This window comes from Paroedura picta, chromosome 5 (assembly GCF_049243985.1).
Source record: "Paroedura picta isolate Pp20150507F chromosome 5, Ppicta_v3.0, whole genome shotgun sequence".
NCBI classification, from domain to species: Eukaryota; Metazoa; Chordata; class Lepidosauria; order Squamata; family Gekkonidae; genus Paroedura; species Paroedura picta.
This window is the reverse complement of record NC_135373.1, coordinates 15,029,643-15,056,464: the sequence shown is the minus strand read 5'-3', so window position 1 is coordinate 15,056,464 and position 26,822 is coordinate 15,029,643. Positions and strand designations below refer to the sequence as shown.

Sequence of the window (26,822 nt, the reverse complement as noted above, 5' to 3'; positions counted from 1 at the left end):
CATTTCTCCAGAAAACTTGAGTGGCTGTCTTAATTTCTGAATTCAGAGGTGTCCCCTGCCATAATTCAAGCCTGATTGCACAATTCCCTCTGCCACTCCGCTTTGGAAACCTGGATCCCCGTGTCCCAGAGGCAGGCCGGTTCGAGGTCCTCGTTCTTCCTCAGCAGGCTGCTCCCATCACTGCCTGCATCTGGCTGACTCCCTGCAGCAGCTGGAGCTGGCCAGCTCTGCGTTAGGAGACACCTGGAGGTTTGGGGGGGGGGGAGCTTGGGAAGGGCGGGCTTTGAGAAGAGGAGGGGCTTCAGCTTTCGAGCCCGCTGTCCAGAGCAGCTATTTTCTCAGGGGAAGGATATCAGGGGTGATTCTGAGAGAGGTTGGCACCACAACACAGGAGTGAGGACTCCAGTTTTCAGGCCCCGGTGACCACCTAGGGTTGCCAGCCTCCAGGTGCGACCTGAGGATCCCTTGGAATTATGGCTCATGGCCGGACTGCAGAGATCAGTTCCCCTGGAGAAAAGGGATGCTTTGGAGCAGGGGTGTCAAATGTTCACCCCACCGGCCTGTACCAGACCTTCCAGGGGCCTTATTGAGCCAGATGGCAAAGGCTGTGCCTTCGGTCACTGTAGACCAGGGGTGGCCATACTGTTGCTCTCCAGATGTCCATAGACTACAGTTCCCACGAGCCCCTGCCAGCATGTTCATGGGAGTTGTAGTCCATGGGCATCTGGAGAGGAAACGTTTGGCCACCCCTGCTGTAGATTGTTCCAGGGCTAATTTGTAACAGGCACTGGAAAGGGGGGGGGGCTCAGAGATACTGTACGGCAGCCTTGCTCAGCTTTTTTACCATTGAGAAATCCCTGAAATGTTCTTCGAGGAACCCGGGGTGCGATTGTGCAGAACAGGGTTAGGAAGCAGAGCTGTGGACATGCCCACCCGGGGCCCCTCCCCTCCCCACCCTCTCCAGGCCTGTTATTGGCCATTTGTGGAGGGGGGTGGGTGGATTGACATGGCCATCTATACACAATTAATTGACTCCCACCCATTTGGGAAACCCTTCCAGGGCTCTCAGGAAACCCCAGGAAATCCTCCCTTACAACGGCAAAGGTGGCAGGCCTTCTCGTCCAGCCCAAGGCCAAGCCTTTTCCCATTGGAAGTGAGGTGCCATATCTGATAAAACCATGGGGGGGGGGGCAGGATCCTCAGATAGAATATCAAGACCCCACCCTGGCCTCAACCTGGCAGAAGAGCTCCATCTTGTAGGCCCTGCGGAAACCTGACAACTCCCGCAGGGCCCTTAGCTCTTCTGGGAGCTCATTCCACCAGGTTGAGGCCAGGACTGGAAAGGCCCTGGTCCTGGGGGCCAGGCACAACCAGTAGATTCATACCTGCAGAGCGAAGAGCGGTCCCACATGTAAGTGGGACCTAGACCGCATGTAGCCTTAAAGGTCAGTACCAGTACCTTGAACTTGACCCAGAAACAGACTGGTAACCAGTGCGGATGTCAAAGCACCGGCTGAATATGGGCCCTCCATGATGTCCCAGTGAGGACCCTCGCAGCTGCATTTTGTACCAGCTGTAATTTCTGGGTCAAAGCCAAGGGTAGGCCCATGTAGAGCAAGTTACAGAAGTCTAGTCTGGAAGTGGCCGCTGCATGGACCACTGTGGCCAAGTGGTCAGAGGACAGGTAGGGCGCTAGTAGCCACGCTTGGCACAGATGGAAAAATGCCGTCCGTCATTCTGTCTGCGCTGGAGGCCCACAGGGAGGAAGCGAGCTCAAGTGAGCAAGAAGTCAACAGCTGAGCCAATCAGGCCCCAGGAGAAGGTTAAATCCTCACATAAATTTGAAAAAGGTCCAGAAGTGCCTCATCTTAACGAGGCTAACTACCCATCTCCTTTGGGTAGATCCCTGCAGGATATTCAGCTTTTGTTTTTGCACCATGCACAATACTGATTGTGGATATTCCAACAGTATTTTGAGTCGTATAATATCGCTCATTGGGCTTGCCCTGCCCTTTATCTCCCGCATGGCCCAGCCCAACAAGGTGGCCCTGAAGTCAGATTCAGCCCTTGCAAGAAATGAGCTCAACACCTCTGTTTTGGAGGGTGAACCCCAGGCTGTACCTCCAAATCCCCAGAATTTCCCCAGTCTGGAGATGGCAGCCCTGTCCCTTACATCCCCCAGTACTGGCCGAGAGGGCCCTGGCAACCAGACAGCTGCCCCGCCTCAGTATGTGCTGACGCTGGCCCTGAGCCTGGAGTCCGTCAGAGCTCTGCAATGCACAATCCACGCCTTCCGTGCGCCTGGAGAATTAGCCCCACCCGGACGTGTGTGTGCTGGGTTGTCTGCTGAGCAGAGAAGGGCCTCTGCACATGCTCAGAGGCGTCCTTGCTTTCCTGGGCCACACCTTGGCACCGCCAATGGATTCTGAGCTCCACAGCCCTGGTTCTGACCAAGCCATGCTGTTTTCCCCTTCTTCGTGAACCGGCTCCACCACGCTGTAAATCCAGGACAACGCAGGTGTTCCAAGTCACGTGGGCCTGACTCCCTTGGCAGGTCTTTCTTCGCATGACCCAGATTTGAGACGGCCTGAGCAGCAGGCGGCGGCCAACTGAGTCAGACCTGGAAAGTCTGATCCTTTCCGGAACATGTCAGCAGTCGGCTTGGCGCTGGACGAGCTCTTGTCGCGTGCCGAAGCCCTTACAAGTTCTTCAGCCCCAGGAGGGGAGTGGGAAATGGATCTCCTCGCCAAGCAGATGCCTCACCCAACCCCATGTGGGCCCCGTGTGGCTGAAGGGGGGGGGGGGGGGTTGTGTCTGTGTACTCCTTTGGGCACTTTCACAGAGTTGGGGGAGGGCTCCTTGGGGGGCTTTTTGCATACCACACAATTAAGAGCCAACATTTCAGCAGGGCCTGGAGCTCTCATGGAATTAGAACTCATCTCCATACTGCAGAGATCAGTTACCTAGGAAGTAAACATTAGCCTTGAAGGGTAGACTCCGGAGCATCGTGCCCCCACCAAAGCCTCTTCCCTTCCCCAAATTCCACCGCCCCCAAAGCTCCAGGAATTTCTTAATTCTCTGGTGAGAAATGTTTGACTTGCAGGACTCTTGTGTTTATGGATGGAATTCCTTGGATGCTTGCTCCAGAGGCAGCCTCCACAAACCATTACAAGCAAACAAAGTTTTTCTGCTCTGTGATATTTGTCACGTGCAGCAAAATTAGGTCTCGCTTTGGGGAAACTCCCCTGCGTGCTCAGTTCTCCCTAAGGCAGCTCTTCTCTACTTTTTTACCGCTGAAAACCCCCTGAAACATTCTTCAGGCTTCAAAAGACCCCAGAAGAGGAGCGATGGTGCAGAATAGGGCTGGGAAGCAGAGCTGTGGACACGCCCACTGGGGGCCCTTCCACACCGCCACATATGGACATGTCGCAAAATAAATGCTTAACAAATATAGTAAAAAATTAATTAACTCCCACCCTTTCCAAGGCTGTTAAGAAACTCCCAGGGGTTCATGAAACCCTGGTTGAGAAATCAGGATTGCCCCTGACCCTACACACACACATCCGGTTATTGCTTCTTCAAAGGGCTGGTCATTCCTTAAGGGCTCACAAAGGTTGGTTTCCAGGTGCCACCAAGAGACATCCAGCTGTTACAATTGAACTCCAGACAATCTTCCTGGGAAAAATGGCTGCTTCATCTTCAAGTATTTAAAAGGCTGCCATATAGAGGATGGAGCAGAGTAGTTCTCTCTTGCCCCAGAGTAACGGATCAATGGGATGAAATTAATTCAGAAGAAATTCCATCTAAACATCCAGAAGAAGTTCCTGACATTTAGAGTGGTTTCTCAGTGGAACAGGCTTCCTCGGGAGGTGGTGGGTTCTCCATCTCTGGAAATCTTTAAGCAGAGGCAGGATAACCATCTGACAGAGAGGCTGATTCTGTGAAGGCAAAGGGGTGGCAGGTTACAGTGGATGAGCGAGAGGGTTGTGAGTGTCCTGCATAGTGCAGGGGGTTGGACTAGATCAGCGGTCCGCAACCTTTTTTAGGTTGCAACCCATTACCAAGGGGTGGGGGGAGAGGGTGACCCGGGGGCCCACGCATGTGCAGCAGCCCCACACAAACGTGCGTGCATGGACCTGCTGCACATGTGCATTTGTGCCCGGTGGGGGCGTAAACACGCACGCGCATGTGGGTTTATGCTCCGGGCGGGGGCACAAACGTGCATGCACAGCGGCTCTGCGCATGCACGCAACTGCCGTGTGTGCATGTTTGCGCCCCCACCAGGCGCAAATGCGCATGAGCGGCAGGTCCACACATGCACATTTGCACCGCCGGTGTGCCGGTGGCCACACTTCCCTCTCCTCCCCCCCACAGCAAGAAGCTCGCCAGGCCGCAAGCTAATTGGACGCTTCGGCAGCCAATTTGCTCGTGGCCTGGCGAGCTTCTCACTAGAGGGGAGGGAGAGGGAGCCGTGGTCCACTGCTGAAGCTCTCGCGGCCCGGCACTGGGCTGCGGACCGGGGGTTGGTGATCACTGGACTAGATGACCCAGGAGGTCCCTTCCAACTCTATGATTCTGTGATCCAGAGGGTGGACTCTATGGATTCATATCCTGCTAAGATCCTCCTCCCCAGGCTTCCCCCTCCCCCAGCAAAAAATATCTCCAAGAATTTCTCAGGCCAGGGACAGCAATCCTAGGGGGTGAGGTTGCCAGATTTTGGTTGGAAACCTGGAGATTTGGAGGTGGCGTCTAGGGGAGACCTTAATGAGGTATGGTGCCACAGAGTGCCACAGAGTCCACCTTCCGAAGCATCCTTTCTCCCCAGGGGAACTGGCCTCTGTAGTCTGGAGATGAGCTGCAATTCCAGGGTATCCCCAGGTCCCACCTGGAGGTTGGTATCCCTCTAACAAAGTCTTGCTTTTTCAGCTTCTGAAAGACAGAGCAGTCGAGCGTCAGACTAGTATCTGAGAATCCCAGGTTCAAATCTTTGTTTTGCTGCACAAGCTTACTGGATGACCTTGGGCCAGTCACACATGTACTGCCTGACCTACCTCACAGGGATGTTGTGTGGATAACCTGGAGGAGGGGAGAGCTACATTAGCCTCTTTTGAAAGAAGGCGAGAAGGAAAACAGGAAATCATTCTGTTAAGCAGCGCCACCAATCGATTCCAGCGGCCTTCCTCAGCTTTTTCAAAGGGATGTCTTTTCTCTTTTTGGCTCTGCAGGAGAATTCGGCTCTGTCATGGAGGGGCAGCTCAGTCAAGACGGAGCAGTTCTGAAGGTTGCTGTGAAGACCATGAAGAGTAAGTAGCCACAGGGGATGGACCCTGATCCTCCCTCCAGGCCCCACTTTTTACTTCTGAGGTTACTGCCCCATCCCCGTGCCTGTAAACCAAGGGCCCACCCTATCCTTTCCCCCTTGATCATTCATCTTCAGGAGAGGCTGTGGAAACATCACTCTGCACATGCCCAGAGGCACTCTCTCAACACTTTTTGCTGTTTTCCCCGTGGTCCGCTGCTATTTATTTATTGCATGGCCTGTGTCTCGTGTAGCCAGGAGGTGAGAATTGTCAGGCAGACAAGGAAGGGGCCTTTGGGGGGTGGTTTGCCATTCTCATGATGACCCCTAGTGTTCCTTGGAGGAACTACCACTCAGATCCTTGGAGGTCTCCTATCCCATTACTAGCCAGGGTCGGAGGCTGGCCACCTGGAGGCGGCATCCCTACTCCCCCAAATTCCCAGGAGAGGAAGGCTAGCCTCCGGGTGAGACCCGGGGATCCCCCGAAATTCAAGCTCGTCTCCAGACTCCTTTGCAGGGTGGACTCTAGGGATGTGCATTTTGGTGCAGCACGGCCGCCTCGGCGATCGCCGAAGCCCGAGGTGGCCGGCACCTTGGCACAGAGAGCTGCCGCCCCTCCTCTCCATGCCGTGGTGCTGGCTGCCTCGGGCTTCGGTGATCGCTGAGGTGGCTGCACCACGCTGTAGCACACATCCCTAGTGGATTCTAGACCACTGGACTTCATGGAAGCTCCTGTCCTCCCCACACTCCACCCCCAACCCTCCAGAGATATCCTGAGCTGCAGCTGGCAACCTTCCCCTCTGCCCTCCCTCCTCTTGGCCTCCCCCAGTCCAGAAGCTCAGGTACTGTTCAGTAAAACACCCCTTTCACCATGTCAGGCAGATTCCTCATGCTCTCATCCCTCCTGAACGTCCCTCCCCTGCCCCAGGCTACATCATCCCACGTGCCTGGCCGTCAGGCCGAAAAACCACCGCACAATAACGTTCTGGAACGTGTGCTCTGGGCCTGTGCCTGGGCACTGCTGCCGGGCCTGGGTCTCCGGGTGTTCACGGCCCTTCCCTGCTCTTTCCCCCTGCAGTTGCCATCTGCACCCGCACCGAGATGGAGGACTTCCTCAGCGAGGCGGTCTGTATGAAGGACTTTGACCACCCCAATGTCATGAAGCTGATTGGTGAGGGGGCCGCCGGGTGGGAGACGCTTTTAACCGTGGCACGCAAAGGGTTAATGCCAAGTAGGCACGGGGAGGGGTGCATCATGTCCACGTTCCCCCTCCCAGGTCTCTTCTCCAATTGTCCTGTTGATAGAGTTCTCCCAGAATTGCAAGTGGTCCCTGAGACCAGTTCCTCTGGAGAAAGAGGGCTGCTGTGGAGGGCAGGCCGGGGGGCCACCCCCCAATCTCCTGGTTGCTTTGCCTGCTTCTTTGCTAACGGGGGGGGGGGGGACAGACAGACTTGAAGGCTCTGATTGGGTCCGTACCCCCGGGAATTCTGGCTTGCCCGGATGTCAGCACCCGCTCCCTCGGTTGCGGAGTCTTGTGACCCCACCATGAGAAAGGGAGGAGAGGAAACAGCCTCTGGATGGAGGGACAGGAGGAGGGACGGATCGTCCCTGGAGAACAGGCCCAAAATTGACAGGGACAGAGGGAGCTTGGGAAAACGGATGTCAGCACGGAAAGAGAGGGTGAGGTGGGGGGCTTGGCCGATGCAGGAGGTGAAGTTCTCTGTCCTGGAAACCCTGTCTTGTGGCCTCCCTCCCTGAGTCTCCCTGCTCTTCTCCGGTTCACATTAAGGAAAAGTAACAAAAAATAACATTCCGCTACAAGGCGTGTGGAAAGGAGATGTCATCGGCTCCAAGGGGCCTGAAGCAGGCGGTTTTCCTTGGGAAGCCCCAGATACAGAAGGCGGCAAAAGGGGACTTGGGGGTCAGCTTCTGGGCTAACAAGAGAGAGCCCCCCTTCTGGTTTCCCCGTCCCACTTGTGATCCATCAAGGACGTTTGGGGAGGGGTAGCTTCGTGCTCAACCCAGGCTTGTCCTCAACATTCACAAGACTTTGTACTCTAACCCAGGGGCAGTCAACCTGTGGTCCTCCAGTCCAGATGACCATGGACTACAATTCCCATGAGCTTCCGCCAGCATTTGCTGGTGGGGGCTCATGGGAATTGTATTCCATGAACATCTGGAGGACCACAGGTTGACTCCCCCTGCTCTAACCCAATGGGTTTCCATTCCCAAGCTTGGGGAAAGGACCCCACCCCCGGGGATCCTGCCTCTTGCCCAGCCCCCTTTCTCTAACGCAATGGTCCCCAGCATGGCACCCGCTGATAATTTCCCCGGTGCCGGGGAAGTGTTTTAGAAAGTGGGCAGGCCCCGGAGGAGCTGTTCCCCAGCAAGGCTTCTCACTGGCCGCGGGCGATCTCATTGGCCGTGCAGGTTTTTAAACGTGTTCCTCCGGCCCCAGCCCCCCTCCCCCCCCCGCAGCATCCAGAGCTTCACTGTGTCACTGAAGGTAAGTGGTGCGCCTGGCTCGGCCCCTTTCGCTGCAGCTGTTTTGTGGAGGCCATTCCAAACATCCCTTTTATGGCTAGAGCTCAGGCAGTCCACAGTTCTAAGTTGTAAACTCTGGTGCTGGAGAAGGCTTCTGTGGGTTCCCTGGACAGCAGAAGTCACAAACAAGGAGCTACTAAGTGCATAAAGAGGGATGTGCACTCCAGTGCGGCTCGGCCGCCTCAGCGATCTCCGAAGCCTCCTATGCTTCGCCTCGGGCTTTGGTGATCTCTGAGGTGGCCGAGGCACACCGGAGCGCATAAAGCCTGATCTGGATGGCAAAATGGCGAAACGCCGGCTCACTTACTTTGGCCATATCATGCCATCCAACTCAATGGAGAGAGCAATTATGCTAGGACTGATCAGGACACCAGGCCGACAACGAACACAGTGGGTAGAGACAATCAAAATGGACACTGGCCAGAACATTATACAACTAAACAAAGCGGTGCAAGATCAGAAGATGTGGAGGCAGCTGAGCCCCAGGATCACCAGGAGCTGGACATGACAGAACGGCTAACATCATCCTCATCAAACCAAATTAACTGAGACTAAACCAACACACTCAAATATCAGAGGGGGGGGAAGCAGGCTGTTCCATTGTGATACATACAGTATATTCATTGTGGGTCCTCAACCCTTACTCTCTCCGTTCTGGCTTGCTTTCCCAGGGGTCTGCTTACAGAGCACAGAAAGCGAAGGCTACCCCTCCCCAGTGGTCATTCTGCCCTTCATGAAGCACGGAGACCTCCACAGCTTCCTGCTATACTCCCGGCTTGGGGAGACTCCACTGGTATGTCATCCTGCCCCCACAACATATCCAGCCCAGCCCTGTTTTTTTAAAGAAGATTTAAGAAGAGTTGGTTTTATACCCCACTTTTCACTGCCTTCCCTTCCTCTCCCCACAACAGACACCCTGTGAGGGAGGTGAGGCTGAGAGAACTCTGAGAGCAACTGCTCTGTGAGGGCAGTTTCTAACAGGACTGTGACTGGTCCAAGGTCATCCAGCTGGCTGCATGTGGAGGAGCAGGGAATCAAGCCTGGCTCAACAGATTGGAAGCTGTTGCTTTTAACCACTCTGGCTCTCCATCCAAAGTATCTTAGCAAGGTTTTGAATTCCCAAGAATTCTTCATCAAGACAAAGAAAATGAAGGGCAGCAGGGAGCTCCAGGGTGAAAGCCCAACATGTATAGTCAACAGAAACAGTACAGATGCAGTGTGCTGGGGGGGGGGGGTCTCTAACCCCTTCTTGGTGGAGGCCCCATGGTTACTGAATTTGCTGCCCTTGGGGATTTATCCAGCATCCTCCTGACCCGTGCTCAGGTGAAAGCAATTTAAATTTGGTGAGCTTTGACTTGATTTCTATGGTGGAGATAGGGTTTTAAAAAATGCTAATTTATTGTCACAAGGGCTTTCACAGCAGTGTTATCATGTGATTTTATAGAAATGGTCAGGGTCCTTCTTAATTTTGTGTTTGATAGTGAATGGCTCTGAGACCCAGCTAGTGGTTAAGAGCGTCAGCTTCTAATCTGACCCTCGCCAGATTTGATTCCCCACTCCTCCTCCACATGCAGGCAGCAGGGTGACCTGGGGCAGTCAGAGTCCTGATAGAGCTGTTCACACAGAGCACTCCTTTCAGACCTGTCTCAGCCCCACCTCCCTCACAGGGTATCTGCTGTAGTAAGAGGAAGGGAAAGCAATTGTAATCCGCTTGGAGACTCCTTCAGGTAGTGAAAAGTGGAGTATAAAAAAACAACTCTTTCTTGGAATGGTAGAGCAAATTAACTGATGTGTACACAGACTGGCCACTTGAGGGGGACACTGACATTCCACAGGAGTAGTTCTCTGCATGGGAGTTCAGCAAACATCTCTTCTGGGGTGGGGGACAATTTTTTGGAAGGGAGGGACAATATCCCCAAAGCATATCTCCATGCTCATGATAACTGCTGTGTTTTGCTTCCTCACCCCAGTTCCTGCCCACGCAGACGCTGGTCAAGTTCATGACGGATATCGCTAGCGGAATGGAGTATCTGAGCAGCAAGAACTTCATCCATCGGGACCTAGCTGCCCGCAACTGCATGTGAGCGGCTGGCACAGGGAGGGCAAGGGGTGGGAGGGGACCGACGGACGGAGGCAGGAGCTTACTGTGAGCTGGCTTTCGTCCCCGAACCTCTCCTGTGCCTCTTGTCCCCCTACAGGCTGAATGAGAGCATGACAGCCTGCGTGGCCGACTTTGGCCTCTCCAAAAAGATCTACAACGGGGACTATTACCGCCAAGGCCGTATCTCCAAGATGCCCGTCAAGTGGATCGCCATTGAGAGCCTGGCGGATCGTGTTTACACCATCAAGAGTGATGTGGTAAGTGAACCTATGGGGATGCCACTGATTCCTCCCACCCTGCTTCCCTCACAAGCCTGTCAGGAGGTTGGACCAATAAGGAAAAGGGGATTCAGGTTTGACACCTGTTTTGGCTCAGTGCTCTGTGTTGAGAAGTACACTACCACTGAACATGGATTCAACTGTCATGACTAAATACTGCTGACTGTTCTAACTTCTTTCCCACAGTGGTCGTTTGGGGTGACCATGTGGGAGATAGCGACCCGAGGGCAAACACCGTACCCAGGCGTGGAGAACAGTGAGATTTATGACTACCTGCGCCAAGGCAACCGCCTCAAACAGCCAGTCGACTGCCTAGATGGCCTGTAAGCACCTTCTGCTCCTCTGGCAACATGCCCCAGTTCTGAAAGTCCTTGATAAGAGCCCCCATCTAGCGTGAGATATTCCCACAATGCATTGCAAGAGTGGTCCATCAGAAGTTCCAAAGATAGGCAAAGGCTCAAGTGGAACCTTCTGTACATATGACAAGCTCTAGGGCAGGGGTAGTCAAACTGCGGCCCTCCAGGTGTCCATGGACTACAATTCCCAGGAGCCCCCTGCCAGTAAATGCTGGCAGGGGCTCATGGGAATTGTAGTCCATGGACATCTGGAGGGCCGCAGTTTGACTACCCCTGCTCTAGTGCAGGCTTTCTCAGCCAGGGTTTCTTGTCAGCCCTGGAAGCATTTCCTGAATGGGTGGGAGTTAATTAATTTTATATATATTCAAAATTTGTTAAACATTTATTGGGTGACATGACCACAGATGTCCACCCCCCCCCCATGTGTAGAGGTTGGGAAGGGGAGGGGCCAGGGGTGGGTGTGTCTACAGCTCTGCTTCCCAACCCTATTCTGCAGGGTCACTCCACTTCTGGGATTTCTCAAAGCCTGAAGGATGTTTCAGGGGGCTCTCAAAGGTTAAAAAGTTGAGAATGGCTGCTCTAAAGATGTTTGCAGCTCTATTTTACAGTTAACTTGGAAGGGAAATGTGGATTTCCTGGTTGTATTCCACTGTTGTTCCGTTGGCATGTTCCACTTTCTTTCCAATATACCTCAACAAACACCTACAATTAATTCCAGAACTGGGTTTCCCGCAGCCATCATATCGTTCCAGTCAATTGGATCTTTTTCTCCCCTTGAGGGGAACCTCCAATCCCTGATGGGGCACATCCCATGCGATTGGTTGAATGCATGAGGATACCAAATGCCTTGCGGGGGGTGGGGATGGGACTGGGTTTTGGTCAGTCCTTCTAAGCACCCACACTCTTTGGCATTATGGAGGGGAGAAAACGAACCAGAAACAAGCAGAAGGACCTTGAGCAGCAGCAAAACCTTTAAGCAAGTTAGCATATCAAAAGGGAAGGACGGAGGGTTCCTATGACATCATCTGAAAACAAGATCTAGTCAGGCCTCACTTAGAGTTTTGGGCACCACAATTGAAGAAGGATGTAGACAAATTGGAGCATGTTCAGAGGAGAGCAAAGAAAATGGTGAGGGGTTTGGAGACCAATTTGTATTTATATATTTATTTATTATTTGACATATGCCGCCACTCTTGGCTCGGCCTGCTCGTGGTGGTTTACATTAAAAACAGAAACATTAAAACCAGCCCCACACAATTTACAATTGCAACAGCTTGATGGCAGTAAACCTTTTCCCCCTACTCCACACCCCCCCCCCCCGATGCCTCAACTCTTCCATTCCCAGTCTAAGGCCCAGCAGCTGACCTTAGGCGATATTCACCCAAGGGGGAACCGATCACAGAAAGAAAAAGAGGGCGGGAAGGTGGAGGGAGCTTGGTCCATTTTGTCTGGAGAGAAAATAGCTAAGTGGTGATACAATAAAGGTAAAGGTAAAGGTATCCCCTGTGCAAGCACTGGGTCGTGTCTGACCCTTGGGGTGACGCCCTCTAGCGTTTTCATGGCAGACTCAATACGGGGTGGTTTGCCAGTGCCTTCCCCAGTCATTACCGTTTACCCCCCAGCAAGCTGGGTCCTCATTTTACCGACCTCAGAAGGATGGAAGGCTGAGTCAACCTTGAGCCGGCTGCTGGGATTGAACTCCCAGCCTCATGGGCAGACAGCTTCAGATAGCATTTCTGCTGCCTTACCACTCTGCGCCACAAGAGGCTCTGGTGATATGATAGCTGTCTTCAAATACTTGAGCGAGTCGTTCAAGAGAGGCAGGCTAACAACTGAATGAATAAATACTTGAAGGGCTGCCATACAGAGGATGGAGCAGAGTTATTTTCTGTTGCTCCAGAGCAGTGGTCCCCAACCTTTTTATCACCGGGGACCACTCAACGCCAGGGACCACTCACCGGGGACCACTCAACGCCTTATACTGAGGCCCGGTGGGGGGGGGGTAGTTTACTCTTCTACTCTCAATCACTGCCCTAACACTCTCTGATCGCTATGGTAATGTTTAAACACCCCTTCAAAATAAGATACAGACACGCCACAACAATGAACATAAGGAACATTTTATTTTCATGGAAATTTTAACTCATGACAATGACAAATCAATGGGAACCCTGAGCTTGTTTCTCTGCAACGAGATAGTCCCATCTGGGAGTGATGGGAGACAAGGACACCCGAAGGGTATTGTAAAGGGCCGGGGGGGGATGAAGTAAAGGGCCGGGGGGGGGGGAGAAGGCGTCCTTCGGGGCCCACCTCCAATTAGTCGAAGGACCGCATGTGGTCCGCGGCCCACAGGTTGGGGATCGCTACTTCAGAGGGTTGGACCACAACCAATGGGATGAAATTAATTCAAACATTTTTTCAGCTAAACCTTCAGAAATTCTGGACAGTTAGAGGGCTCCTCAGTGGAACAGGCTTCCTCGGGAGATGGTGGGTTCTCTTTCTTTGGAAGTTTTTAAGTAGAAGCTAGATGGCCATCAGAGAGAGATGCTGATTTTATGAACTTAGGCAGACTGTGAGTGGGTGGGCAGGAAGAGATGTGCCAGTGTTTGTCTCTTGTGGCCTTTCCTTGCAGACCCAGGGGAATGCCAATTGACACTTTGAGGATCGGGAGATGAATTTCTTCCAGCTCAAGCTGGCCAAGCATTATGGTCTTCTTGGGGGCTGGCATCATCTGGGCATGGAATTAGTGTCACTGTGGGTGAGCGGGGAGTTGTGAGTTTCCTGCAGTGAGCAGGAAGTTGGACTAGGTGACCCAGGAGGTCCCTTCCTACTCCATGATTGGAACCCCCCAATGTAAAGAGAGATGAGGAAGAGAAGAATTTTTTATCAACCTGGTATAATTGCTAAGGGTGACTCCAGAAGTCTAGAAGTTTATTGGAGGGGTCCCTACTGTAGACCACTCCCACCCACACAGAGGGTGGCTGCTCTTCAGACTAATGTGAAAGATCTCATCCAGAACTTCTCCATCTCCCCTGACCCTACCTCCCACCTCACAGGTATGAGCTTATGATGAGCTGCTGGGCCCTCAACCCGCGTGACCGTCCCAGCTTCGAGGTCCTGCACGAGGCCCTGGAGAAGATCCTTAAGTCCCTCCCTCCAGCCAAGGACCCCGAAGAGATTCTCTATGTCAACATGGAGGACGGCATGGCTACAGAGGAGGCGGAGCTGGGGGCTGTTGGTGGCCTGGGCCCCGAGGAGCCCCCCACTAAGCAGAGCCAGCCCCTCAAGTCCACCATGACGGCAGCCGAGGTTCACCACCCCCAGGCGACAGGTCGCTATGTGATGTGCCCCACCCCACATGAGAACAGCCGGCTGCTCACAGAGAGCCCCGGCTGTGCTGCCACAGAAGAAGGGGCTTGACGTGGACCCCGGAGCTGGGGGGAAGGGAGGTGACAAGTGACCCTCCTGGCGGAGTCTGCGTGGAGTTCAGAATGCTCCTCTGTGAGGAGGGCTTTTGTCAGGCACCCCACCAACTCATCCCCCTCTTTTCCAGAATGACCCACCTGGCCCATTTTCCCTTTGGGGTGATATCCAGAGGGAATCCTCTCCTGGGTGAATGTCTCCTCTTTTATGAATGGGCTTCCAACCACTGAGTCCTTGTGGATGTCTTCCTCCCCTCCCCTACCTGCATCCCTTCCTGCATCCCCAACCTGGGTCAGGTATACCCTCCATGGGGGCTCTAGAGCACAGACGCTGGAGATGCAGGGAGAATCCTTCTCGGATGGCAGGTGGTGGGAGGCATCCTGTGGGAGGGCAGGTCCGGTCACCTGACACAACCTGGGCTGCCTATTCCTCCCCTCCCCGCTCTTAAAGGGGACACAGCCACCTCCATTCTGTGATTCATGTTTAGCTGGCTGCCACCTGGCCAAGGAGAACGAGGGTGGCTGTGCTTCCACTCCCCTTCTGCAGCTTGACACAGTGGTGGAGCGAGCACAGCTCAGCCTCCTCAATTGCGTTTCTGCATCTGCGGCTGCTGTTCAAGCACCGGAGTGGGGCCGGTTCAAAGCCAGCCATGCTACAGGTGCTCCTGACATTGCCAGACAAGAGCCATACGGGCCTTCCTCCCAAGGCTGTCTCTGCTCCTTCCTTGTTTCACTGCCAGCTGTTCCACTGCCAAGACAGCCCTTCCCTCCTAACCTGAAGCTGGCAAAAATCCAAGCCAGCTAAGGTATGTGAAAATGGAGGTACCGGAAATCAGGTCTTCCCCACAGCTCCTTCTGTCCTCTCCAACCCCTCGTCTCAGGAGGTGGTTGAGATCAGAATTGTTGTGATGAGGAAAGACTCTTTGCATGTTCAGATGCACTCTTCTTGTTTTAACTGTTGCTTCTCAGGACCCACCCTGGCCCTCTGGACAGAACATACACCAATGCTCATGGGAACTGTAGTCCACGGAAATCTGGGAAGCCACCGTTTAGACACCCCTGACATAAGCAGTGTTCTTCCCACAATGATTATTTTGTTGTTCGATTCACCAGCCAGCAGACTACATAGCCCCCACAGCTGTCTCCCGAAAGCTTTGGATCCCATTGGCCCTGAGCCCAGCATGCCGAAAGGCACAGGAGTCTCAGAGCGGGACCGCAAGAGGGGGTCTCCTCCCCCTCCCTGGCACAGATATCATACATGGGAGACTAGATGCCTCCTTCCAGCATCCTCACTCCGCCTTCAGATAACGCTGGAAACATTGCAGCTGTAATAGCCTCTCCTTCTCCCTCCCTAAAGCAAAGTCAGGACAGACAGAAATTCAACAAGTTTCTTCGTCACTGTGCTGGGGAAGCCTACCTGTTGGATGCCTATCATGCAGGCATTGCTACAAGCAGTGGCTCCACTCTCCCCCTCCATTAGATGTGGCCTGAAGTCCCCAAATCTCGGAAGAGGGTCCCACTATCTCTGACCACACAGGACCCCCTGACGGGAACTGAGACAGTATTTGTAGACCCCGTTCCAGCGTCTCAACAAGCCTTGCGCAGGAATTCTGGTTGGCCTCCATTTGTGCCTTCTGATTGGTAGCAAAAACATTCTTTGCACATGGCAACCGGTGCCAAAAGTCCCTTTCCCTGAAATACCACAGCTCCACAGAAGAAGGAAAGACTGCCGTCTTCTTTCAGAAGTGCTGGCCCTTTTTGGTTCTGTAGCTCAGCTGTGCAAAGTCCCTTGTTTGGGGATCTTTTTATCAGGAAACATGACCCTCACTGCTTCCCCACCACCTCTCAGCCTGGACAATTAATGAGCTAATCTGAACATTTGAATCTTGGGCCTTGCTGCTGTTCTTGTCATGTACGCTTGGGCTTGGATGGTGTGGAAACAGCTCTCAATTCCCCCAGGATGCCTCGTTCTCTCTTACCATGTCTGGTGATTTTCTAGCGAAGGAAGCCCACCCAGAAGTTTATTGCACAGCAGGGGTCACTCTGGCAGCAAAGAGAGAATCGCCTTTTCAGAGAAAGATGGGTGGTCGCTCACAGGTGCCACATTTCTGTGGCTTTTGACTCTAGCAAGTGGACTCAGAGGCGGTTGGGTCCCTTCACAAACCAATCAGCCTATCCAAACAGACTAGGGCAGAGTCTGCACTTACTTTGTTTATTCTGTTGTGGATCCTGCTGAATTCAGATTGATTTGAACTCGGGTCTTCCTCTTCCCCCCCCCCATTGAAACAGAAAAGTGTTCTGCATGTGGTTAGGGTAGTTCAGAAGGGAGGGGGGAGAGCCAGGCCTCTTTCTTTCTTTTCTTGAAGGGGGGGGGGAGAGGAGCCAAGCAGGGAGCCTCTTTCTTTTCTTGGAGGGGGGGGGAGACGATCGAAGAAGCCAGAGGAGGGAGAAAAAAATCCAAGACCAACAGAAGTTGAGAGAAATTAGGGACTTCTCCTTTAAGGCAAGTTTGTCACATGGGCACCTTTGGCCAATCAGGGCAGAGGAGAGCCTAAATTCAAAACAGCCTCCTTTCTTAAAATATTGAGGTTTAAAAGCACTCAAAGATATCGCATAATAAAGGTAGGGTCACTCCGGATCAATCCTTGCTGCAGAAGAAAAATTTAAATTGCCCAAAATCAAAACGGAAATCGCATTCTGGCAGGGACTGAATTGACCTGGGATTGGAATAAAAGCTCTGTGCAGTTTACTGCTAGGACAAAAACTAGGCTTAAAACTACGGGCCTTCTGCTCCACGTTTCCCAACAGAGTCACCCGAAGGTGTTAGCCACACACTCTGGTGGCAACAATGCACTCTGCCGTCTTAAGGTCTCTCTAGACATGGCATTGGAGGGACATGAATAGCGTGGCACAGCAGCAGAATGCGCAACATGCAGTGTGATCCTAAGCACTAGGCTTGTGTGCTCCGGTGCGCATAGGCCACTTTGGCAGCCATTCAAGCCCGAGGTGGCCAGCTGGCACAAGGCTACCCTGCACAGCCCAGGGACTTTGATGGATCGTGTTGTTGTGGATCGTGCTGCCCATGAGGAATCACAGAATGAAGAAGAAAAGGGAGTCACTATCAACTACAACTATCTGCCCTGGTTTTATTGTGGTTTGTCCGACAGGCCAGTTCCCCAATTATGGGGCACAAGGAGCTGTGCAATAAAGGAGGGTTTTCGCTCTTGGGCCTCACCATTCCCACCTGGGCCTGTGCTCCTGCCTGATGGACAGCTTGGGCCCGGCTGGCAACGGCGCAGGAGGGATAACGAAATACTTTGAACGAGCCTCAGGGTCAGAACCACTTGACACCCCAGGCCTGTTGTTGTCATGTCTAGCAAATGCCTGGATTTGAAGGAGCCTTGCCAAGAAGTCGCCTTGGCACAGGTTTCCACTTCTGGAAGAGGGCCGTTTTCCAATCATATTTCCCACAAGTGCCGTTCAGGTGTGAAATCATGTTTTCCATTTGGGTTTGCCATCGATCTTCCCTCTGGACGGCGGAAGGAAAGGATGAAGTCGAGAAATTGGACACTTTCCACCAAGACTGTGCAAGACTGAGGGGGTCTCTCCCTCCTCCTACCCGGCCTTCAGCGCTGCTGTGCTAAAATGAAAGATCTTTTCTTTCTCTCTGCTGTATTGTGTATACAGAACAGCTGACTATTTTTCTCCCTAGGGACACATATTAACTTTTTAATACAAATGTATATACTTCTTTTTCTTTTTTAAAAAAAGTATATTAAATGTTTTTCCACCCCTTTTTATACAAAGCACACATTTCCTCAGGGCAAGATCTGTTTTGCGAGAGAGAGAGCTCTTTGATATATTTTGCTTATAAATAAAAGCTTTCTTTTAAAAAATTAGATTTGGAACTGGATTTAATATCTTGGCGAGAAGGTAGGAAAAGTCAAAACTTGATAAATGAAATCTGGAGTTTTAATCTTATGAAAAGGTCTTGGTTTTAATAAGGGCACAGCCGTTCCTGAGATGTAACCTGGAATCCAATAGCATAGGAAGAAGAAGAAGAGTTGGCACTTATATGCCGCTTTTCTCTACCCGAAGGAGGCTCAAAGCGGCTTCCATTCGCCTTCCCTTTCCTCTCCCCACAACAGACACCCTGTGAGGTGGGTGAGGCTGAGAGAGCCCTGATATCACTGAAGAAGAAGAGTTGGCTCTTATATGCCGCTTTTCTCTACCCGAAGGAGTCTCAAAGCGGCTTCCGATCGCCTTCCCTTTCCTCTCCCCGCGACAGACACCCTGTGAGGGAGGTGGGGCTGAGAGAACTCTAAGAGAACTGTGGTGCCCCAAGGTGCCCCAACTGGCTGCATGTGGAGGAGTGGGGAATCCAACCCAGTTCTCCAGGTTGCCGCTCTTAACTCCTACACTAGGCTGCCTCACCCAGGATTTTGTGGAACCCTGGGGTTTCCCAAATGGGTGGGGGTTAATTAATTTTGGATATGTTTTTTAAATTTGTTAAACATTTATTGGGTGATATAACCATACATGGTCGTGTGGACCTACCTCCCCCTCTCAAACTGGGCGGGGCGGGGAGGGGAGGGGCTCTGCTTCCTACCCCATTCTGCCCGATCGCGCCACCCTCGGCGCTTCTGGAAGCCTGAAGAAAGTGTCGGGGAGATCTCAAGAGGAGGGAAGCGTTCAGCCCCCCCCCCCTTTCTGGCTCTGATCCAGGTGGGGGGGGGTCGCGACTCTCAGCGCCCCATTTTGTCCAGTGCAATTTGATTCGTGGGCCGCCTGCCTTTTCTGGGGCAGCCCGTGTTGCCGAGCGGGATCCCCTCGCGGTCCGAGAGAGAAGAGGAGGCCACTGGCGGGGGAGGCTGCGCCCCCTTCCCGTGGCCCTCAGGCCGCTTTGATTCAGGGCTGCCCTCCTCCCCAGCCCCCACGCGCCCCCCTGGTCCCGGCCGCCGCGGAGACGAGGGGAGGAGGGAGGAGGGCGTCGCTCCCACGGCAAGGGCGGCGGCCGCCTCGCTAGAAAGGACCGCAAAAGGGTGCCGCCTGAATAGCGGGCAAACGCTGCTGTCCTCGGCTGGTGCTGGCCATCGGGCACATGCTGAGTGGGCAGAAGGGGCTCTGGCAGCGCTTGGCCCTCGGGGCCCTTCCTCGCACGCCCAGTGAAATGCCGAGCAACACTTTGGGGGCGGGAGGCGAATTTCCGCCAGGATTCTGGGGGGTTTTCTGGGCATGGAATTGGGGTCGTCGTTGTGTATTTCCAGCATTCTTTTTTTTTTTTCGACAAAATAAATTTTATTCAATCTTGATTATTGACAATAGTTGTTCATGTTATAATTACATTTCTCATTTTCTCCCTCCCTCACTCCACCCCCACCCTCCACCCTACCTGCCGTTTCCTTATAACTCTTTCAACCATGTACACAGCTTCTTGATCCCGCTCAAGGCTTTATTCTTACTCTCCCTGTTCCCAGTCGACCTCAACCAATGGAAATACTTTGTCCAATTACTATTTATCCTTTCCTTTTTCTCTTCCCATAAGGCCTCCCCTCTTAAACAGATCACAATTTCAGAGCTAACATCCTCATAGAGATACTGAAACCAGCTTTCCCATGTCCACTTTGATTTATCTTTCCATCCCCTAGCAACAGCGGCTTGTATTGCAAGTACCATGGCTTTATATAATTTGAGATCCTTTTTTTCCTTTAAATCATATCCCAAAATACCTGCAAACAACATATTTGCTTCTTTCACTATTGTAATTCCTAGAATATTTTCCATTTCCTGAATTATATTTCTCCAATATTCAGAAACTTCGGTACACTCCCACCACATATGTATATAATATCCCTTATCCTTTCCACAGTGCCAACATTTTGGGGTCAGCCCTTTTATCATATACGCCAACTGGGCCGGCGTTCTATACCATTTCCAAATTAACTTTCTAGTCATTTCCTTATATTTGTCTAATTTTATCTGTTTATTTCCCTTTATAATTTTATGTACTACTTGATCAGGCAATTGGATGTCCCTCTGCCATTTTATTTGAATCACACGTCCTATATAATCCTCATCGCTTACCATTAGCTTATATAACACCCCCACTACTCCTTTTTTTGCAGTTTCCATTCTTTGCATAATCCCCTTCATCCGACTATCCTTAGATAATATCCCTAAGCGTGAGAGTTTACTCATAGCCTCGTATAGTCCGTGGACCCTCAACCAATTCCTTTCCCCCAACAATTCCATACATTTTTCTTTTGATATCATTACTCCCGATTGGTCTAATAAATCCTTTACTCTATTCAACCCTTTCTTTTTTAAATTTTCCCACCATATAGGGTCATCTAGTTCTTGTAGTAATTCTACTGGTATCCATTTCACGAAGTCTGCTGACCATACTCCTTCCCATCTTTTCCAGGCTCTGAGGGCAATCGCCCTCGGCCCTGTTGTTTCTTTAGTTTCTAATGTTAAATTCTTTGTAAACACCCCCCATTTTCCTTTCCCCTTATTTACTTCGTTTTCTATCCTTACCCATTTTCTTTCTCTGTTTATCTCCGCATCCAATAAATGTTTAATTTGAAATGCCTCAAAGTATCTCTCTAAATTTGTTAGGCCCCATCCCAACTCCTCTTGTGGAATATAAATTAATTTTTGTTTAAACCTAGCTATTTTGCTTCCAAAAGTCCAATCCCTCAGCTGTCTATTCCATTCCTTAGCTTGTATTCTTGGTATTTCTGATGGGAGTACCTGGTATAAATAGCTAAGCTTTGGAATTAAAAACATTTTAATTGCTCTAATTTTAGTTAATATATTCATTGTTTTAGACTTCCAAGCCTTCATGTTTCTGCGTATCTTCTTCCATATTTCCTGGTAGTTATTTTTTCCTATTTTGTTTATTCTTTTAAAAATTTTTATGCCTAAATATTTTAACATTTTACATCCCTTTGGTATATCTGTTTCTTTCTCCACTAATATCTGATCCCCCTTAGGTATGTTAAAATATATAATTTCGGATTTCCCCATATTGACTCCTAACCCTGAATATTGTTCAAAGTCCTTTAATATTATCTTAATTTCCTTGGCTGCTGTTAGTGGATCTTTAAGTACCAGAAGAATATCGTCTGCAAAAAGATTAAGTTTGACCTCTTCCTGACCCACCTTATATCCTTCTATTCTAGGGGAGTTCCTTATTCTATCTGCCAAGATTTCTATAGCCATTACAAATAATAGGGGTGACAATGGGCAACCCTGCTTTACCCCCCTTGAGATTGGAAATTCTTTTGATCTGCCTCCATTTATCCATAGTGTTGCGATTCCTTGTTTATAAAGCTCTTTTACAGCTTCCAAGAAGCTCCCTTCTATTCCACTATCCCTTAGTGTTTCCCAGAGAAAATTATGTTCGACGGTATCGAAGGCTTTGAATATATCTAGTTTCAATAGTGCCAATTTCTTTTCTTTATGTTGCTGTTTATGTGCTAGTACATTTAAAATATTCCTTATTGGGTGAAAAATTTGTCTGTTTTTAATAAATCCATACTGGTCTTCCCCTATTATTTTTGGTAATATTTTTTCTAATCTGTTAGCTAAGACCTTGGCAAATATTTTGTAATCTTGATTCATCAAACTAATAGGCCTATATGAGCCAACATCTTTGGGATCCTTAGACTGCTTTAGTATCACCACCATCTCTACCTGTTTCCATGTATTGGGGATGTTTCCGCCTGTCATTATATCGTTAAACAAATATGCCATTTCTGATATTAATATTCCACTCATTTCTTTATAATATTCGGCCGTATATCCATCTGTCCCCGGGGATTTTCCTAATTTTAATTGTCTAATTACCCCTTCTATTTCGGATGCACTTATATCCTTATTAAGGGATTCCTGATCTTCTTTAGTTATTTTTGTGTACCACTTCTCCTTGAGTTGCCCTTTTCCTGAGGACTCATATAAACTTTGGTAATATTTGACAAACGCTTCTCTTATTAGGTGCGAATCCACCAGCTCCTTCTGGCCCTGTCTTATGCTTTTTATTCTCTGTTTGTCTTTTTTCCTCTTTAAATATTTGGCTAATTTCTTTTGTGAGTTTATATTTGTTCTATGCCATTCGCTTTTAATTAGGGTTTCCCTTTTCCACACTAATACTAAATCTTGGGAGTCTAGATCATTTTTTAAGATCTGGATTTGTCTTTGCCGTTGTATGTCAAATTTATTTTGCTGGTGTGCTTGCAGAATTTTTATCTGCCCCAATTTACTTTCAATTTCTTCATCTCTCTGACGTTTTAATAACTTTTCCGTCCAGATTAGGTGTCCCCTCATAACGGCCTTCGCTGCGTCCCACACAATATGGGGCTCCGCCGATCCTATATTTTCTTTAAAATAATATTTTAGCTGTTTCACTATATTTTCCCTGTTTTCTTTTTTACTTAGAACTATGTTTTTGTATCTCCACCTCCCTTCCGATTTTTCCTTTTGTATCGTCAAGTCCACAATAATTGGAGCATGATCCGAGATCAATATTGGCTGTACTCCTGCGTCATTAATCATCAGTTCCTGTGAATCTGAGATCAAGACATAATCAATGCAAGTATATTTTTTATGTCTCGCGGAAAAAAAGGTTGGTCCCGATTTTTTGCCCATTGCTTCAAACACTTCGATTAGGCCCCATTTCCTGACCTTCAATGCCGAGAGATCCATATTAAAGTCCCCTGCCATGACTATTTCTCCTTCGCTATAAGCCTGTATTCTTTGCAAGATTCCCCACATGAAACTCTTTGATCCCACATTTGGTGCATACACATTAACCAAAGTAAATATTTTTTTATCTATCTTGCACTTCAAGAAAATATATCTGCCTTCCTTATCCACTTTACGCTCCAGTACCTCCAGATTCATATCCGTTTTTGCCAAGATGGCTACCCCCCTTGCCTTTGCCGTTCCCCTTGCCTCTGCCACTACTTCCCAAAGTGGAGAGGACAGAATTGGTTTAGTATCTTTTCTGGCCTTATGAGTCTCTTGAAGGTATATTAATCCTACCTTTAGTTTCCTAGCCAGAGCTATGAGTCTATATCTTTTCACGTTTGAGGTCAGACCGTTCACATTCAGAGACAAAAGTTTGACCATGACCCGAACTGTGCCTTTTATAGTTGAACAAAGTAACAGCAGTAATCCCCACCCTGTGCAAAGAGTTCGAACACACAGAAAGAACCTTCCTGTTCCCTTTCCACTCTTCTAGGTTCCACTGGTCCTTTCCCTCTCCCCCATCCCTACTTATCTATTTTTATTTATTTTTACTATTGAAACCCAACACTTTCGCCCCCAAAATTAGTATTACAGCTTTGGACTAGTTTGCACTCTACGTTTTTTACCCCTCCCTCCTGAAATGGGAGAGCTGCTGCTCTCTTCTTCTATCATTCCCTCCTCTTCTTCCTCTTCTTCTTCGTCAGGGGGCTGAACCCCCAAATCAGCTAGCATTTTTGACGCTTCCTTCTTGTTTCTTGCCATGTATCTTTGTCCGTCTCTGAACACTATCAGAGTAGCCGGATATCCCCAGGAAAAGAGAATGCCTTTTTCCAAAAGTTTTTGAGTCCATGGCTGTAGCCTCTTCCTTTCCTGGAGTGTCTCTGGAGAGAAATCTTGACGTACAATCACTTTCCGGTCTTTATACTGAGGCTCCTTTTTCTTTTTAAGTTCCTTGAAAATTGATGCTGCTTGCTTCTCCCGTGCAAACTTCACTATAATTTCCCTTGGAGTCCCAGAAGCTCTCCTTTCTCTCACCCGGTAGGCTCTTTCTATATCGTTCTCCTGCAGTTCCAAACCTCGGTTTTGCAGCCATTTTAACAGCTCTTTCTCCACCTCTTGCCGTGGGATATCTTCTGAGAAGCCCGTAAATCTCAAGTTTGATCTTCTTGTTCTATCACTCAGTCGCCCCATCTGGGCAGTAAGTTGATTTATCCTTCGGTCATTGTTATCTGCTTTCCTCTTTGCTTCCGCCGCCACCTTTTTTGCCTCTGCCATCTCTGCACCGACAGAATTCACTTCAGCCTGCAGGTTACTAAGGTCCCCTCTTATATTCTGTTCCATTTTAAACAGCATTTCTCCCACTTCCTTTAGGTTTTTCGGTGGATTGAATTGTGCAGGTGTGGCCATTTCCACGCTTGTTACCAGCAGCCTTGAGAGCAAGAGAAGCTAATTAGCAGGCTTTTTAGTCTTCACTTACAGATTCTGAAGTTTTCCTTGGCAGCCGTCCAGATGAGGCTTCCAAAGATAACAAATTTATTTCCCAAAAAGCTGTTTTGTTAATTTGTTGGGTTATAATCTCTTCTGTTGTCGGAGCGGGGAAAAAGGCGACCTCTTCCTTCTACCGCATGCGCAGAACCCCCCCTATTTCCAGCATTCTACATTCTACAGAGGGTTGGACTAGATGACCCTTGAGGTCCCTTTCCACTCTATTGACTCTGTCCGATGTCAAAATAGGAACACAGAAAAAACTCCTCCCAAATCTCCAGCACAAATCAAGTCCTGAACGGATGCTCACCAGCTGCACTGTGTTCCCTACTTTTTTCAGGGGGCGGTTTGCTCTCTAACACCTCTACTCCCCCCCCCCCCCACACACACACACACACACCGCTTCCCATTCTCCAGAGGTTCTGGGGTTAAAACTCATTGAACAGTTGAACACTGTCCCCTGGTGGCCGGCAAGTAAACTTCTTCTAAATCATTTCCAAAGTTGGATACACTTTACAAAGTTGGCGATTCAGAGTTGGAGCCAGAGTGGTATAGTAGTTAAGAACAGTGACCACCAATCTGGAAACCCAGGTTTGATTCCCCCCTCTTCTTCCACATGCCGGCAGCTGGGTGACCTTGGACTAGTCACAGTTCTTTGAGAGCTTTCACAGACCTACCTGCCTCACAAGGGGTCTGTTGCAGGGAGAGGAAGGGAAGGCGATTGTACGCCACTTTGAGACTCCTTTGGGTAGAGCAGAACAGGGCATAATATCCAACTTCTTCTTTATTGCCACAACCATACCCGAAAGGAAGGCTGCAATGGATTTCACCAGGTGTCAAAGGGCCAGGAAACCCAGGCTGCAGAAGAAAAAGAATTGATGGAATTAATGTGTCTGATACAGGTAAAAGCCTTACAACTAAAATAATAGGTCTGATGGCAACAGGGATGGACGGCAGGATGGATTTATTTATTTAAGCCCCTGAAACAAAGAAAGTGCAGATGGAATGGCTAAAGTGCCCTTGTAAGTCTGGAGAAGGGGATACGGAAGAGCCCTCCACGACACTTTATTATTATTTCATTTATTAACTGACCTATCTCATGAGACTCAGGGTGTTCTACAATCACCTCCCCTTCCTTTCCTATGAGGCAGGTGGGGCTGAGAGAGCGCTGAGAGAACCGTTACTGGCCCAAAGTCACCCAGCTGGCCGCATGGGCCTCAGAGTGGCTCATAGTCAGGTGGCGGGACAGAGCCTAAGGAGGGCTAAGGATGTGGGTAGTGATGTGTCACTTCCAGGGGTGTGGCAGTTGGCGTGGCCAGTTGACATCCCTTCCAGGGCTCCTTGAAGTCCAAAAAACTATTTCAGGGGCTCCTTTATAGTCAAAAGGTTGAAAAGGGATGCCCTAATCTAACAATGCTAACTCCCCTTCTCCTCTGATGCCCCCTGTAGGGCATTTTCCATTTCTTTTTAATCATGCACACTATGGATCTGATAGATTCCTACACCCTAGCCTAGGGGAGCGTTCAAAGCCTGCGACACACCAATTGCTATCTGATGTCTTCTGTCTTTTGAAGATCTATAGATTTAAATATTTTCAGGGACATAAACTTTGGGGGGACTGAGGGGCTCAAGCCCTCCCCCTTGGGGTTGGCCAGGGGGGGCTCAACCCCTCCCCGGACTACCAGTCCCAAGTCATATTGACAGAGAGGGTCAATGGCAGCCAAGGCACACAAATGCCCTGCCCTACTGCTGTATCGACAGGCAAAAGCAGCAAAAAACCCCACTCTGCAGGAAATACAACCCTCCATGTTTGCCAGAGGAAGCCAGGAGAAGGCATCTGTTTTGGGCTGGTTGGTTTGACTGTGGAGAGAGAAGAAACTTCCCCCCATCTAGAAGGAGCACATCAGCAGTGGCTGTGACAAAATGTGCATACTGCAATTTACAATATGTGTGTCCTTGTTCAAGTCTCGTGGATCTCAGACCTCTGCCGTTCAGACTTTGTGGCTGGCTCTCTGTAGCGGAATGGTCTCCGCGCTGTCAAATGAACTCCACTCCTCAAAGACAGAGGTCCTTGGGATAGGCGGGAAAGGGTCAGGCCGGGAAGAGCACCTCCCAAACCTGAACAGTGTGCAACTTAAAACCGCACAGTTGGCCAGGAACTTAGGCATGATCTGTGATGCTTCCTTGACCATAGAAGCTCAAGTCTCTAAAGCAGCTCCACTGGCATTGTTCTATCCCACAATGACCTATGCAAGGGTCACCTCTAGGCCGGATTACTGTAACTTGCTCTACGCAGGCCTTCCCTTTTCCCTGATCCAGAAATCACAGCTGGTCCAAAATGCAGCTGTTCACATCTTTACTGAATCCCATGGAGAATCTACATTACCCCAATCCTTCCGCAACTGCACTGGCTACCAGTGGCTGGGTGGCATAGTGGCACCATGACTATGGGCGCTGGTAGGGAGGGCCTCAACATATGCTGGCTCTCACTTACAGGGCATGACTTTCAAGTGAGATGAGAGCTGCTAGCACTCTGTCTGAATTAGGGTTGTGCACTTAGGCCACCAAAGAAGCCGTTCCAGCTCG

At 50.1% G+C, this 26,822-nt stretch overlaps 1 protein-coding gene across 2 annotated transcripts in view; it reads left to right on the top strand.

Annotated features, from left to right (window-relative positions):
* AXL (AXL receptor tyrosine kinase) overlaps positions 1–17,899 on the top strand; it is an 86,248-nt gene extending 68,349 nt beyond the window's left edge. For both annotated transcript variants that reach the window (XM_077336603.1, XM_077336602.1), the window contains exons 14-20: positions 5,226–5,303; positions 6,378–6,470; positions 8,515–8,636; positions 9,814–9,923; positions 10,042–10,201; positions 10,409–10,545; positions 13,635–17,899. In XM_077336603.1, coding sequence (XP_077192718.1) covers positions 5,226–5,303; positions 6,378–6,470; positions 8,515–8,636; positions 9,814–9,923; positions 10,042–10,201; positions 10,409–10,545; positions 13,635–13,998 — 1,064 coding nt within the window. In that variant the 3' untranslated portion in view covers positions 13,999–17,899. The remainder of the gene's footprint in view (positions 1–5,225; positions 5,304–6,377; positions 6,471–8,514; positions 8,637–9,813; positions 9,924–10,041; positions 10,202–10,408; positions 10,546–13,634) is intronic.
* The last annotated feature ends 8,923 nt before the right edge of the window (positions 17,900–26,822 follow it).